This window comes from Sturnira hondurensis, unplaced genomic scaffold (assembly GCF_014824575.4).
Source record: "Sturnira hondurensis isolate 20B ecotype Veracruz unplaced genomic scaffold, ASM1482457v3 Scaffold0002638, whole genome shotgun sequence".
Lineage (NCBI taxonomy): Eukaryota > Metazoa > Chordata > Mammalia > Chiroptera > Phyllostomidae > Sturnira > Sturnira hondurensis.
Genome location: NW_028075269.1, coordinates 120,999 through 137,297, shown reverse-complemented (window position 1 = coordinate 137,297; position 16,299 = coordinate 120,999). Strand labels below are relative to the sequence as shown.

The 16,299-nt window shown below is 38.4% G+C and overlaps 1 protein-coding gene across 1 annotated transcript in view; it reads right to left on the bottom strand.

The window, feature by feature from the left end:
* Positions 1-16,299, bottom strand: part of LOC118983082 (L-lactate dehydrogenase C chain) — a 31,029-nt gene that overhangs the window by 6,267 nt on the left and 8,463 nt on the right. Inside the window, exons 3-6 of the mRNA XM_037040354.1 lie at positions 16,171-16,288; positions 12,167-12,340; positions 7,244-7,417; positions 2,155-2,272 (exon numbers count right to left, since the gene is read on the bottom strand). Of these exons, the coding sequence (XP_036896249.1) occupies positions 2,155-2,272; positions 7,244-7,417; positions 12,167-12,340; positions 16,171-16,288 (584 nt within the window). The remainder of the gene's footprint in view (positions 1-2,154; positions 2,273-7,243; positions 7,418-12,166; positions 12,341-16,170; positions 16,289-16,299) is intronic.

The window sequence follows — 16,299 nt, the reverse complement described above, 5'->3', positions numbered from 1 at the left end:
AAAAAAAAAAAAGCAGCTTGGGTGGGTCCCTAAATCAGATGAGGTGGAGTCTCTGGGGATCTCCAAGACCAAACAGTATTAGCCAGGTTGATGGAGTCTCAGATATGGCATAAGCTTGCTGACTCAGTCTGGATGGATATGGTTTCTTTATTCCACAGTTGTCAGACTTCCACGCAACCTGATTTCTGACAATTCTGAGTGATGGCTGTTCTATATATTAGTTGTAATTTTAATGTGGCTGTGCAAAGAGGTGAGCCATGTCTGCCTAAGCCATAATCTTGACTGGAAGTCCCATACTTTTTAAAAATAAGTACAGAGAGCACAGTAGAGTAAATACATAAACTAGTTACAGTCATTTATTATCATTATCACGTTTTACATATTCAACATAATTACATGTGCTGTACTTTTATATGACTGGCAGTACACAATACAGTAGGTTTGTTTATACCAGCACCACCACAAACACATGTGCTATGTCCTTACAGGGTTATGATGTCTTTAGGGGATAGGAATTTTTCAGGTTTATTATAATTTACTGGGACCACTGTTTGTGCCATAAATGATAATACTCTATACTGTGTTTTCTATCCACATCCTTTTTTAAAAAAATATTTTATCTATTTATTTTTAGAGAGAGGGGAAGGGAGGAAGAAAGAGAGGGACAGAAGTATTAGTGTGGTTGACTCTCACATGCTTCCCACCAGGGAATTGGCCCACATCTCAGGCATGTGCCCTGACTGGGAATTGAACCAGTGACCCTTTGCTTCACAGGCCAGCGCTCAATCTATTGAGCCACACCAGCCATGGCTGTCCACGTCCTTTCATCAAGATTAATAAACTTAATGCTAGATTAAAGCATGTTATGTCGCCTTAATTTGGCAGTCTAAACTTCCGACCACTACTGATAACCATGTACTTTGTCTTATTTTAAAAATTGTGGTAAAATTGGTCATTTTAGCCCTGCTGGGTAGTTCAGTTGGTTAGAGCATCATCCCAATGAGCCCAAATTGGGGGTGTGGTCCTCTGACAGGGCATCTAGAAGAACCAACCAATGAATGCATAAATAAGTGGAACAGTAAATCAGTGTTCTTTTCTCTTGTACTTCTCTATCTCCCTTTCTCTCTCTCTCTAAAATAAATAATTTTTTAAAATTGGTCATTTTAACCATTTTAAGTATACAATTCAATGGCATTAAATACACAAACACTGTCATATAACTATTACCACCATCCTCTCCAGAACTTTGTCACCATCCCAGACTGAAACTCTGTACCCATTAAGTGATTGTGTGATTTTATGATTAGAAAATAAAATAATGTAATTTTTTAACTCGAGGACATTTAGAAAATAAAAACTTATCAAAATCACTTTTTGCTATATTTTCGTCTCTGCCCTAATTCTGTACCTTTTTAGTCTCTGTCCTAATTCTTATACATTTCTGTAGGGTTATTGTCCTATACACACTACATTGCACTTGAGCTTTTGTAAATTTAATGCTCCAGTCTAGAATATCCAAAAGTGACTTTTAGGTTGTGTAACTTTTATTAATATGTAACTTGGCTAAAGCATAATGGAGAATCATTTATGCTGTTAGGGCTGACGTACACCCATCAGACACTCCATTTGAAGTAAACTTAGTTAACTTCTGATCATGTGCATCAGCTTCATGCTTTTTCTTTTTTCATCAAGTCACCTGATGAACAAACTTCTAGGCGCTCTTCTAAGCATTCAACATGTACTAACTCATTTACTGTTCATAACAGTCCTCTAAGATGGGCTCTATTATTAGTCCCATTTTAAAAACTTGCAAACTGAGCTTTTAAGTTTTTTAATAACTTTTCAATATCATGCCACTAATAAATGGTGAAGCCAGGATTCACACCTGGGCAACCTAGTTCCAAAGTCCATGTTCATAATCACTTGCTAAATTACCCTCTAAGTCCAATATACATGAGTTATTTTAAAGTACATTTTCTTTGTGAAAAATTCTTCCCAAATAAAGCTATGCACAATACAAGTCTGAATTCAAAGATTTTCATAAGGCTAGAGTTATTTCTCTTAAAAAATGCAAAGACCAACTATATATTTTTTCTGTGACCTTTGTTCTTAGACTAATTATTAATGTATTAAGAACCTGTATGAATACTTTACCTCTGAACAACTTCTCGATGGATATTTTTCCAATGGTCCTTCTCTGAATCAGTTCCTAATTTGGGGTCTAGAGTCTTCAGAGCAACACCAGCAACGTTCACCCCACTCCATAAGGGCACTGAAAGAAATATATCTCAGAATAAATTCTTCTTCCTTAGAGCAACAGTTGTTTGAGTTTAGTAATTTTTATTATATTTTATTGTTTATGCAATTACAGTTGTCCCAGATTTTCCTCCTTTACATCCCTCTATTGAGCCCCACCCCACAACTCCCTCAGGCAGTCCCCACACTGTTGTCCAGGTCCATAGATCATGCATGTATGTTTTTTGATTACTCTGCTCCCTGTGCTGTACTTTGATCCCCATAACTATTCTATAACAACCAATGTGTTCCTAATCCCTTCACCTTTTTCACCTATACCCCCGACCCCCTCCCATCTGGAAACCATCAAAATATTCTCTGCTTTTATGAATCTGTTTCTGTTCTGCTTGTTTATTTAGATTTTTTAGAACCGATTGTTGATAGATATGTATTTATTGCCATTTTACTGTTCATATTTTTTATTTTAAAGAATATCCTTTAACATTCATGGGTTTAGTGGTGATGAACTCCTTTAGAGTTTTCTTGTCTGAGAAGCTCTTTATCTGTCCTTCAGTTCTAAATGATACCTTTGCTGGGTTGAGAAATCTTGGTTGTAGTTTCTTGTTCTCAATAAGTTTGAATAATTCTTGCCACTCCTTTCTAGCCTGCAAAGCTTTTTTTGAGAAGTCAGCTTCCAGTCTTATGGGGGCTTCCTTGTAGGTAACTAACTGCTTTTCCTCTTGCTGCTTTTAAGATTGTCTCTAACCTTTGGCATTTTAATTATGATTACACTGGCTGGTGTGGCTCAGTGGATTGAGTGCCAGCCAGCATACCAAAGGTCGCCAGTTTGATTCCCAGTCAGGGCACATTCCTGGGTTGTGGGTCAGGCCCCAAGTTTAGCGTGTGTGCGAGGCAACTGACTGATATTTTTTCATACAGAGGGAGAGTGTTTCTCTCCCTCCCTCTGTTCCTCCCTTCCTCTTTAAAAATATGTGGGAGGAACACCATCCCGCAGAGCTTCTCCTGGCCACCAAGGATGAGAAGTAAGTCGTCCTGGACACAATCTTCTTGTTCTGGCAGGAAAGGAGGTGATGATTCCCTCCAGTGGGGAACACCCTGGACCCTTCTCCAAAATGGCTTTTATTGGGAATGGTATATGTAGGTGTATACAGCATATATGCATAGTTCACCAATCAATGTAAAAAAGGCTATAGTCATGCAAAAACAGGTATTACCTAGAAATAACAATTGAAGGAACACAGATCTGTAATAGGTCAGGGTCTGTTTGTCATGATGATGCCAGAGGGTCTTTTAAGACATGTTTCATGAGATAAGGAGTTTACTCCTTATGCCTTGAACTTAAACATCTGGTTTACATCATCAGGGTTATACAGAACAAAGCAGAACAAGCTTCAAGAGATACAACGTATTTATCAGGCCTGATTCTCACAGAACCCTCGGTGTTAGAATTGGGTCATGTCTGCCACCTGTGTTACCTGGTTTTCCAGGGAGACGTACTAACCCCTTTCAGGGCTTTCTATGGTGCCTGCCTGCCAGCTCTGTGGTTCTGTTGGGGGAATGCTCAGAAAAGGAAAAATGGCCTCTGCCAGCATGTCTGTCTGGGAAAGAACTGCCCCCCAGATCTTACCCTGATGCCAGACAATTTACTTCCTCCCCGTATGTCTCCAATGCCTTTCTATCTGCTGCATCTTGCAGGAACTCAGAAGGAATAAGCCTAAGTGAGTGTGTGCATGGGCCCTTTAAAAGAAAGTGTTTGAGACTCCAGCAGTTCATGGTTTTCACAGCCTTGATTCCTGCTATTTTTTATAGCCAGAAGTTATGCTCCTGGCACTGGAACCCTGGGCTGTGGAATGTAGTGTGGGGTAGGACCCCTCTCTCCTAAGATATCATTCCTGGTTTTTATCTGCCACAAGTGGGTGTTCCACGTCTCCGCCCTGCCTACATGTCTCAATGTGCGTGCTTCTTTAATTCTGTAGTTGGTTTCTTCTTTAACTCTGTAGTTGTAGGATTTACATCCAGCCCTATTTCTGATGGTTCTGGATGATGGTTGTTCTATGGTTTAGTTGCAATTTTGCTGTGGTTATGTGAGGAAGTGAGCCATGTTTACCTACACTGCCATCTTGACCAGGAGTCTAAATTCAATCACAGTAACTTTTTAAAGAATTTATTGATTTATTTTTAGAATGTGGAGAGAGGAAGGAGAAAGAGAGGGAGAGAAACATCGATGTGTGAAAGGAACATCCATCAGTTGCCTCTCACATGCTCCCAAATGGGGACCTGGCCTGCAACGCAAGTATGTGCCCTGATAAGGAATTGAACCAGCAACTCTCAGTCCACATGTTGGTGCTCAATCCACTGCACCACATTAGCCAGGGTCAATTTCACTAAGTTTCTAATGAACTGAGATTACTACCATATACCATATACAAAAATACATTTCAAATGGACAAAAAAAGGAAATTAAAAATAAAATAATGTGTTGGAGAAATATATAGTAGAATTTATTTATAATTATGTGATATAGGAAGCATTTTAAAGCAGGGTACAATTACAGAATCAACAAAGAGAAGAATGGTTAAAAAGATATAACATTACAAGCAAAGAGGGAGAAGAATAATAAATTAACACCATACTTCTTAACAGAAACAAAGGGGAGGAATAACTGTCATCCTAGAACCTCATATCCAATAAACTGTCATTCAAGAATGAGGTGAAGTCCCCGGCCAGGTAGCTCAGTTAATTAGAGCACTGTCCCAATACTCCAAGATTTGGGTTCAACCCCTGTTCAGGGCACATACAAAAACCAACCAATGAATGTACAAATAAAGTGGAACAACAAATCAATATTTTTCTCTTTCTCTCTAATTCTCTAATTCTCTCTCCCTCCTTAAGTCCCTCCCTCTAAAATCAATAAATAAAAACTTAAAAAAAAAGAATGAGGTGAAGCTAAAACACTTTCACATAAACAACATTGACAAGATATACTTTGGAAAGAAGAAAAGGAAGGCATTAGATGCAAAAATAGAGACAAGTAATAAAATTGGCAAATATATTAATAAATTAAAACAGTAGTATTGCCCTGGCTGGTGTTGGGGGGCAGCCTGTGGACTGAAATGTTGCTGGTTCAATTCCTGGTCAAGACACACGCCTAGGTTGTGGGTTAGGTCCCCAGCTGGGGGCGTGTGACAGGCAACTGATCAATATTTCTTTTCCTCTCCTTCTCCCTCCCTTCCCCTCTCTCTAAAAATAAATAAAATCTTTTTAAAAAGCAGCAGTACTGTCTACTCAGTAATGATTATAAAACAAGATGAACTAGAAAAATGGATAATAATTGCGTGTATGACAGAAAGAAGGTGATCAAACTTAAAGCATTCCAAGGTCTTTGCATTGTTCCAAAGAACAATAAAGGCACTAATTATTTTGAGGTCAAGTATGATTACTAAACATTTATAGGTTACCACTTACAAAGTGAGTGTATAATGCAAAGTAATAGAGGAAACTGAAGAAAGTTTAATCAATTCAACAGAAAGCAGGGACTTCTGGCCAAGATGGAGGCATAGGGGGAAACATTGTGCCTTCTCACACAACCAAAATTAAGGACAACAAAGATTTAGAAACAAAACACAACCAGAACAGACAGAAAACTGAACTGTACAGAAGTCCAACAACCATTTAACCAGACTGGTAACAGGGGTAGAGTGGGCAGCTAGTGGAGAGGGATCACGGCAGGAAAAGGCAGCGGCAGCCAGACCTGGGAGCGCAAGCAACCTGGGGCTGACCACAGTCACACATTCATGAGCAAATAAACTAGGCAAAAAAGGGCAGCGAGACAGACCATGCAACCCAGGGCCCCAGCAAGGGGAACTAAAACCTAAAAGCACCGATTGAAAAGGTGCTGGCTTGTGGGAAGTGGCAGAGGGGACTGAAATCCAAGAGAGAATGGAACAAGCACCATTTTCTGACCCCGCCCGCACATATGCATCACAACCCAGTGACTGAGTTGCCCTAAATGACTGGTGAACACCTAAGGCTCCGCCACTCATATGTAAGAGGCCCCGCCACTCATATGAAACTGCACAAGTCTGTGAAAATACTAAAAACCAGTGAACATACAATTTAAATAGGTGAATTTTATAGCATATGATTCATACCTTAATAATGCTCTTTTAAAAAATAACAACAGGCCCTGGTTGGGTAGCTCCATTGGTTAGGGCATCATCCCAATATGCCAAGGTTGTGGGTTCGATCCCTGGTTAGCGTACATACAAGAAGCAACCAATAAATGTATGAATAAGTGGAATGACAAATTAATGTTTCTTTCTCTCTCCCTTTCCCTCCCTCTCTAAGATCAATTAAAAAATTGGAAAAAAAACAATAAAGGAAAGTGCTCTGAAGAAACACCCATAAGAGAAACATTCACTGAGTTTAATTATTTTATTTTATTATTTTTTATCCTCACCTGAGGATATTTTTTTTCATTGCTTTTAGAGAGAGAAGGGATAGAGGGAAATAACAACGTGAGAGAGAAGCATGAATTGACTGCCTCCTGTAGGCACCCAGGACGGGGATCATAGGTGCTCAGACCCCGGACTGTATGTGTCCAGACCAGGGATAATGTGGGCTCACACTTGGACCAAGGATCAAACCCACAACCTAGGTATCTGCCCTGACTGGGAATTGAACCCATAACCTTTTGGTTATGGGATGACGCTCCAACCAACGGAGACCCACTGGCTAGGGCAGAAAAACACTCACTAACTTTTAAAACAGCTATATGCTCTATATACAACTTTATGAGTGGTAATTAAATCAATGATGGAAAAGACTAAAAATAATGAAATAGAAAAAGATAGCTATATCAGGAAAATACCAATAAAACAAAAGTTACACAGCTATATCAGTATCAGAAAAAAATAGGCTTTAAAGAAAATAAGCATCATTACAGATAAGAAGCATAACTATATAATACTAATAGATTTATACTTACCACTAGAATCACCATGTTCCCCAATAATCCAACCATGGCAGCTAGTGGGATGAACACCCAACTTGTCTCCAATTAGGTAACGGAAACGGGCAGAGTCTAGATTACAACCACTTCCGATGACACGAGTGACAGGTAAGCCACTTAGTTTCCAGACCACATATGTCAAAATATCCACTAGGGAGAACAATTTCTTATTAGAAAAAAATTTACAATAACTTCCTTTTATATTTGTTTTTCTGAATAGATCAATTGTCTTGGACTCAAATACAGATTTATTACTGAGTTTGAGGTGAAGTAAATCAACAAAGAAATGTTCATAATATCTCATATAGGTTTTAGAATTTTAAATTATCAACTATAATTTTTAAATTCTCTTTTGAGATAATATATGTGCCTATCTGCATGTTTAATAACCAGTCAGTTAATTCTACCTCATTAATATTGCCTAAATTTTTCCCATCACCACAGCCTCGTCTAAGCTATCAGCATCTCCTACCTAGAATAAGACCCCATGCATAGCCAGGGCAGTGTGCAGCTGTGTGCAAGCTCAGGAAAAACATGACAAGATCCTAAGCTTAAGCTCTGCCTGACCTTGAGGCTCTGTGCAAGCAGGAAGAGAAGGCACATTTGTAAATTGGCTAGCCAAGTGTTGAAGGCATGCTGCAACATGCACACGGAGCCCTCCAGCAAAGACTGGGAGATACTTATGGTTCCAAATTTAAAGAAAGTTGTGGCTAGGACTTCCAGTCAAGATGGTGATGTAGGCAGACATGGCTTGCCTCTTTGCACAATCACATCAAAATTACAACTAAAATATAGAGCAACCATCACTCAGAACCATGAAAAATAGAGTTGAATGTAAGTCTGACAATGATGGAATTAAAGAAACCACATTTATCCAGACTAATAGGAGGACTGCAGGTATGGGCTGGAGCCACAACCACACGAGGTAGATGAAAATTTGGGAAAGATATCTCAGGAGTGAGGAGTCCCAGTCCCACACCAGGTCTCCCAGCCCAGGGTTCCAGTGCCAGGAAGGTAAGACCGCACAACTTCTGGCTGCAAAAACCAAAAGGGATTGAGTTGGTAGAAGAAACTTCTGGAGCCCCAAGCAGTTCCTCTTAAAGAACCCACACATGGGCTAACCTACTCAGACTCACTCTGAGCTGCAGCTCTAGGGTAGCACCTTGAAAGGCACCAGTGGCATACAGTGAGGAACTTTAGTGTCTGGCATCAAGGCTAGCAGAGGCCATTGTCTTGTTACTGAACCCTCCCCCAACAGAGCCACAGAGACAACTCACTGGTGCCATATTTGAGACTCCATCAACCTGGCTAACACTGTTTGACATGCTTGGAGATCCCCAGACTGCACCCCACCCAACTTATAGGCCTACCCTAGCTGCTTTTCCACATGAATGGCTGGTCTTGGCTCATGCTTCCAAAGTTCCTCTCAAACAAGCAACAACTGGCCTCAGTGAGCCTCAGGCCTGGCACTAGCAGCATCAGCCTAGAGTCACAGCTTAGCTTTGCCTAGGAATCTCTAAGCTCAATACAAGTAATAGTCATCTCATATTGCTTTATAGCTCAGGCAGAGTGGCCCCAGGCAAAACACAGGTGGGAGCTGACCTTGGGCTGAATCACCCAGGAAACTCCAGAACCATCATACCCAATGGACAACTATAGGCCATGTCAGAGCACTACCACCCTGCCCCTGCACAGCTGATCCTCTACAGAGGGCAGAGGTTGGTAGTCAGTGGTTACATCCAGTCTTTGCAGCTGACTGGCCTGGGTAAATCCATCCCATTAACCTGCCAACAGCAATCAAGGCTCAACTACAAGAGGAGGGTCTAACTCAGCCCAAATAAAGGGTACACCACAAGTACCCAACTTGGGTGATAGGAAAGGCTGTGCCACTGGACACTATAGGACATCTACTACATTAGGCCACACTGCTAAGACAGGGAGTCAGAGCAGCTCTACCTTATACATAGAAACAAACACAGGGAAGCTATCAAAACAAGGAGACAAAGAAACATGGCCCAAATGAAAGAATAGATCAAAATTCCAGAAAAAGCTAAATGAAAGGGAGATAAACAATCTATCAGATACAGAACTCAAAACATTGGTTATAAGTATGCTCAAGGAACTTTGTGAGGACCTCAGCAGCATAAAAAAGATCCACTCAAAAATGAAGGATACATTAATGGAAATAAAGAACAATTTACAGGGAATCAACATTAGAGTGGATGAAACCAAGAATCAAATCAATGATTTGGAACATAAGGTAGAAAAAAAACAACCAATTGGAACAACAAGAAGAAAAAAGAATCCAAAAACAGGAGGATGGTATAAGCAGCCTCTGGGACAACTTCAAGAGATTCAACGTTTACATCATCAGGGTGCCAGAGGAGAAGAGGCAGAGGAAGAGCAAGAAACTGGAAATCTATTTGAAAAAATAATGAAAGAAAACTTCCCTACTTTGGTGAAGGAAGTAGACATGCAAGTCCAGGAAGCACAGAGACTCCCCCAAACAAGATGGATGCAAAGCGGCCCACTCCAAGACACATCATAATTAAAATGCCAAAGGTTAAAAATGAAGAAAAAATCTTAAAAGCAGCAAGAGAAAAGAAGTTAGTTACCTACAGGGGAGCTCCCATAAGACTGTCAGTTTATTTCTCAAAAGTAACTTTGCAGGCTAGAAGGGACTGGCAAGAAATATTCAAAGGCATAAAAAAGCAGGCACCTACAGCCAAGATTGATGTACCCTGCAAAGATGTCACTTAGAATTAAAGGGCAGATAAAAGGCTTCCTACACAAGAAAAAACTAAAGAAGGTCATCATCACTAAACCATTATTATATGAAATGTTAAAGGGACTTACTTAAGAAAAAGAAGAGCAAAACTATGAACAATTAAATGGCAACAAATACATATCTATCAACAAGACAAATACCATATGATCTCACCTACAAGTGGAAATTAATCAACAAAACAAACAAGGAAGCAAAATAGAACCAGAGACTCAGAAATAAAAAACAAACTGACAGTAACCAGAGGGGATGGGGGAGAGAGGTTACCGGGGGGGAAAAAGGGAAGGGTCAAGTCAAGGAACATGTATATAAAGGACCCATGGACAAGGACAATGAGGAGGAAGATTGAGTGGTGGGCAGGGCAGGGGAGAACAATGGGGGAAAAATGGAGAAACTGTAATTGAACAACAATAAAATTTTTTTTAATGATTGAATTTAAAAAACAAGCCAAGCAAACAAGAGCAAAGACAGAATTATGGATACAGAGAATGTTTTGATGGTTGCTGGATGGGAGGGGGGTAAGGGAGCATGGGTGAAAAGGAGAGACAGTTAAGAAATACAAATAGGTAGTTATAGAATAGCCAGGGGGATGTAAAGTACAGTATAGGAAATGGAGTAGCCAAAGAACTCACATATATGACCCATGGACATGGACATTGGTGGGGGGACTACCTGAGGGAGTAGAAGGTGCTGGGTGAAGGGATTAAAGGGAGAAAAATCAGGACAGCCATAATAGTATAGTCAATAAAATATAATTTAATAAAACAAAACCAACAGTGTTTCTATATACTAGCAATATGCAATTGAAAATGAAATGTAAAAAACAACTCTTTGTATGGCATCAAAAATATAAAATATCCAGGCAGGAATATATGTGAGGATGTGGAGAAAAGGGGACACTTGTGTATTGCTGGTGAGACTATAAACTGGGACAGTCACTACAAAAGAGAGTTTTGAGTTTCCTCAAGAAATTCCTCAAAATAGAACTACCATATGATCTAGCAATCACACTTCCAGGTATACATCCAAAGGAAATAAAGTCAGTATCTCACAGAGACACCTGAACTCCCATGTTCATTGCCGTGTCACGCACAATAGCCAAGATAGGAAACAACCTAAGTATCTATGTATGGATGAATAGACAAAGAAAATATGGTATACACATATACAGTGAAATGTCTGGCTACATGAAAAAAGGCAATTCTGCTATTTGTGACAACATAGATGGATCCTTGAAGGCATTATGCTGAGTAAAATAAGTCTGACAGAGAAAGACAAACATTGTATGATATCATTTGTGTGTGAAATCCAAAAAAAAGAAAACACCGCTAACTCACAGAAACAGAGTACAATGGTGGTTGCCAGGGGCTGGGGAAGGGGAGATAATGAGGAGACGTCAGCCAAAGAACAAACTTACACTTTCAGATATAAGATGAATAAGTTCTGGGGACCTAATACATGGCACTGGTGACTATAGCTACCAACAGTGTATTATATATTTGAACATTGCTAAGATAGTGAATCTTAAATGTTCTCACCATGATAAAGAAATGTTATAGTCAGCCTTCCATATCTATGGAGTTCACATCTGTGGATTCAACCAACCAAATGCAGACCAAAAATATTTGAAAAAAATTCCAGGAAGTTCTGAAAAGCAAAACTAGAATTTGCCACACACTGAGCACTATGCTGATTCCATGCAAATGAAATAACATGTATACATACCCTGCTGTAGTCTATATGCAAATATAGGTTATATGCAACTACTACTTCATTTGATAAATGGCACTTGACCATCCAAAAATTCTGGTATCTAGTGGGGTACCAAATGCCCTAAGACTACCAAGTATGTGAGTGGATGGAGGTAATAACTAACCCTACTGTGGTAATCATTTCCCAAAATGTAAATGTATCAAGTCATCATCACACTGTACACCTTAAACTTCCATGTATGTGGCACTTATATTTCAAATAGCTAGAACGTATTGTATTGTTTTGTTTACTTTGAATGGGTATAGTTTATTATACACAAATTTTACCTCAATAAAGTCATTTTTTAAAAAAGGAAGAGTATGGAAAGACCATCCTTATGCAATTAAAGAGAAAAGACTCACCTGGATTGGAGACAATAAGCATCTTACAGTCAGGACTATAGCGGACTAGGGTAGGAATGACTGATTTCATGATATCCACATTACGTTGAACCAGGGAAAGACGAGATTCTCCCTGCTTTTGCCGCACACCTGCTGTGATGATGATTAATTGGGAGTTTGCAGATACACTGTAATCTGAAAGGCAAACAAAAGGCAATATTTGGATCAAGATTGTCATAATCACTATGCCTTAATTCTTTAAAAGTGTATTGTCGCGGTTCGATTCCCAGTCAGGCCACATGCCTGGGTTGCAGGCCAGTTCCCAGCAGGGGACTCACGAGAGGCAACCATACATTGATATTTCTCTCCTTCTCTCCTTCCCTTCCCCTCTAAAGACAAATAAATAAAATCTTTTAAAAAAGTGTATTGTATGACTTTAGTATGAAAGTATTCATACACCACCTCATGTCTGACATCTGGAAATGAACAGACCTTCCATGTAGTAATGTTATTTTGAATAACTTAAAGGAAGTTTCATCACTATGATTTACAGTTTCATGCAACTTTAAAAAAATAACAACACAATCTACTATCCTTTTAAACCCACATTGTCACTTGTTATTAAGGCCCAAGGCAATGCAAGTCATCTCTCTGGCTTTGTAGAAATACCATATGTATGAGAAGCTTAGAGAACTCTGAAAATTATGTAACTGTTTCATGATTCTAAGAGTAAGAATGCATTTAGTTTTAAATAAAAGACTGCATTTGAGGTCACAAGCAAGTTCTTGATTCACACACAAAAAATAGCCTTCTGAATCCAATGACCAGATGGAAAATTGTTTCACCTATTAGATCCAATGATAATATATGATGCTCAATATCCTATATTGGACTTGTTTTAAAGCATTATATACCTGGAAGTTATTTATCATATGGATGTCAAAAATTAGATTAGATAAAATCTTTTCTATAGCCCATCTCTATTTTTAAAAATTAGTTTTTTGCTCTTTCGAAAAGGACATTTGTTCAATTTTACAAATATTATCACATCTTCATTTATAGTCATTTTCATTATCCTAATCCAAATTATAAACTGTAAACATTTTATGTTTTTCCTGGCCCAGGAAAAATTTTAATCAGAAAGACAATTTAGAAAGATAGCATTTCTTGGGCTAACATGTTTCACATTAATCCAAAAGACTATCTCTCCCTTCCATCAAGTAAAGGATTTACAGAAGTTCTCTCTCTGCAGTCAGCTCATTCTTGCTCAAACATCTTGCTTGAGATAACCTTCCATAGACTCTTACCTAACCAGAGAAAACCCCCCGTAACCTCTTAGTCTCTGCCTCTGTCTCTTTCCCCATCCCCGCTTTCCCTCCCTTCTCCCCAACTCAACTTTTAGAGGATATACAGACAAAAACCCTTGCAACTTCTCCAAAGTCACCTCTCCACAGTTCAGATAAATCATTTGAAATATTGGGCCTAGTAAGTCAATTAAAGTGCATACCAAAGTAAAATATCAAGTCTTCATAATCTGCCTCCAAATCATTTTACTAACTTTGTGTCAAATTTTTATGTCAAATTTTCCAGGTGCCCTGCTTTTGTTGATGCTATCATCTCCCTACCTGTTGTTTCTTTTTCTGCTTAAGTATAACTCAGTCCTCCAGGAAACAGTAAACGACAATGGTCTGGAGCAAAGACTGAGATCCAACTGCCTATATTTTAACTGTGCCACTTCCTGGCTGTTTGACCCCAGAAAAGTATTTTGCCTGTTCCTCTGACTCTCAGTCCCTCATCGACAAGATCACGCTAATCATAGTTTTTCCTTTAGATGATTCGGTGAGTTTAATATATACATAGTATTCAGAACAGTGCCTTGTACACATTAAATGTTCAATAAATGCTAGCAATTATTATTATATCATTATTCAAGTATTTCTTTAAATAACAATTTCTCTGCTAGGTATCCCCTAATCATATTATTAATAAACACTACTTTCTTACTTCACTGAATTTTTATAGCACTTACTGCTTATAATTCTCAAATAGTCCTTATATATACTGCCTTATGTTATCTTCCCATTGTTTTTCATAGTTAACCCTTACCTTGATCCTAAGATCCATAATTACAGGTTCTGATCTCACATTCCTCCCTCTCTTCCATAAATATTTTAGCACCTTCTAGCCCTGACTGGTGTAGCTCAGTGGATTGAGCGCAGGCCTGCGAACCAGACGATCACGGTTCGATTCCCAGTCAGGGCATATGCCTGGGTTGCAGGCCAGTTCCCAGCAGTGGACTCACGGAAGGCAACCACACATTGATATTTCTATCCCTCTCTCCTTCCCTTCCCCTCTAAAGATAAATAAATAAAATCTTAAAAAAAATATTTTAGCACCTTCTATGTTCCAAGCACTTGAGATCTGTGTTAACTATTGTACATACATTCAGGATTGAGATATGAATAGATTACAGAACATAGCAACTGAATTGGTAATGTTTCACTTGGATGCACTGATGTTTGTTATACTTAAACTCTTTATATTTAAAATTTAATATTTTAAAATAATTATTTCTATGAACATTAATTTTAATGTCTTAGACAGTAAAAGCACATTGTTTTAAAATTGTTCTTTTAAGTGCAGAAAAATAAAAGTGAAGGAAAACCATAAAATTTAGTAGTTTTGTATTTAAACTGCTTCATGACTATCTTTAAATCAATTGTAGTACTTTAAAGATACTGAAATGATCACTGTTAGTGTGCTTTATAAAAGATACTGCAAAACTTCAATCAGATGAGTGATACACAAAGGCCTTGCCCTACAATCAGAAAATTAGCAAATGAACTTCTAAGTATGTTTACATGTTTTAGGTCAATATGAAATGTTTATAATGTCCCTTTCCAACAGCATTTTTTAAAGATTTTTTATTTATTTATTTTTAAAGAGAAGGAAAGGGGGGCAGAAAGAAAGGGACAGAAACATCTATGCAATCTGAGAGAAACATCAGTTGGCTGCCTTTCTCATACCCCCAACCAAGGACCTGGCCTGCAACCCAGGCATGTGTCCTGACCAGGAATCGAACCAGCAACCTTTCAGTCAACAGGACGATGCCCAAGCCACTAAGGCAGACCAGTCAGGGCTATAACAGAATTTTTAAATTAAGTAACCACATTCCATTTCATCGTTTTATAAGGGGGTTTCTAGTAGAAAGTATGTCTGTTGAATCGAATTACCTAATAGTGTACTACGCACTTAAGTCCATGATAAATTAATTATTTTGCCTAGTTCTCTGAGGCTTCTTAGTTGGTCAAGACATGATGCTAATGCTAATGCTAATGCTAATCTCTATATCCTGTTCTCCCACTAGACCCTGAAAACTGATCCTCTACAAGGACAAATAGAAAACCAGGTTAAAAAGCATAGATAAATATATCAATAGTATTCAAAACTAGTCAAGACTACATATACTATGGAAAAATCTAAGATGGAATGATCAGTTTAAAAAGCATTTATAGCCCTGGCCAGTGTGGTTCGGTTGGATTGGGTGTCATCCCGCAAACATTAAGATTGTGGGTTCAATTCCCAGTCAGGGCAAATGCCTGGGTTGCAGGTTTGATCCCCAGTCAAGACATACACAGGAGGCAACCAATCAATGTTCCTCTCTCACATCAATGTTTCTTTCCCTCTCTTTCTCCCTTCCCCTCTCTGTAGAATCAATAAAAATGAATAAAATTAAATTAAAAATAAAAAGCATTAATATGTCAGTTATGTAAAAAACCAAATGAATAAAGAAAATAAACAAAACTATTAGAAAAGACTTTAAATTTTCTTTATGCATGTTTGTATTCACTAAACTTTGTCCAATGAGAATGCATGTTCTTTTTAAAATAAAAATAAACTAATCTTTAAAACTGTAAGTCCTAATGATAATGGTACTATTTTTAATTCTATATTTATGGATATCAGTTTGGTAAAATTCATTATTTTTAAAGCTTTGAAAATAACTTTATAAAATTAAAATTAACCTTTTCCAGAGATAATCTTTGAAGTATGAAAGAAGAGACTGCCATGCTGAAGATCCATCGTCTCTCCCTTCAATTTGTCCTCTGCGACATCGACAAGCGCAAGTTCATCAGTCAAATCCTAAAATACAT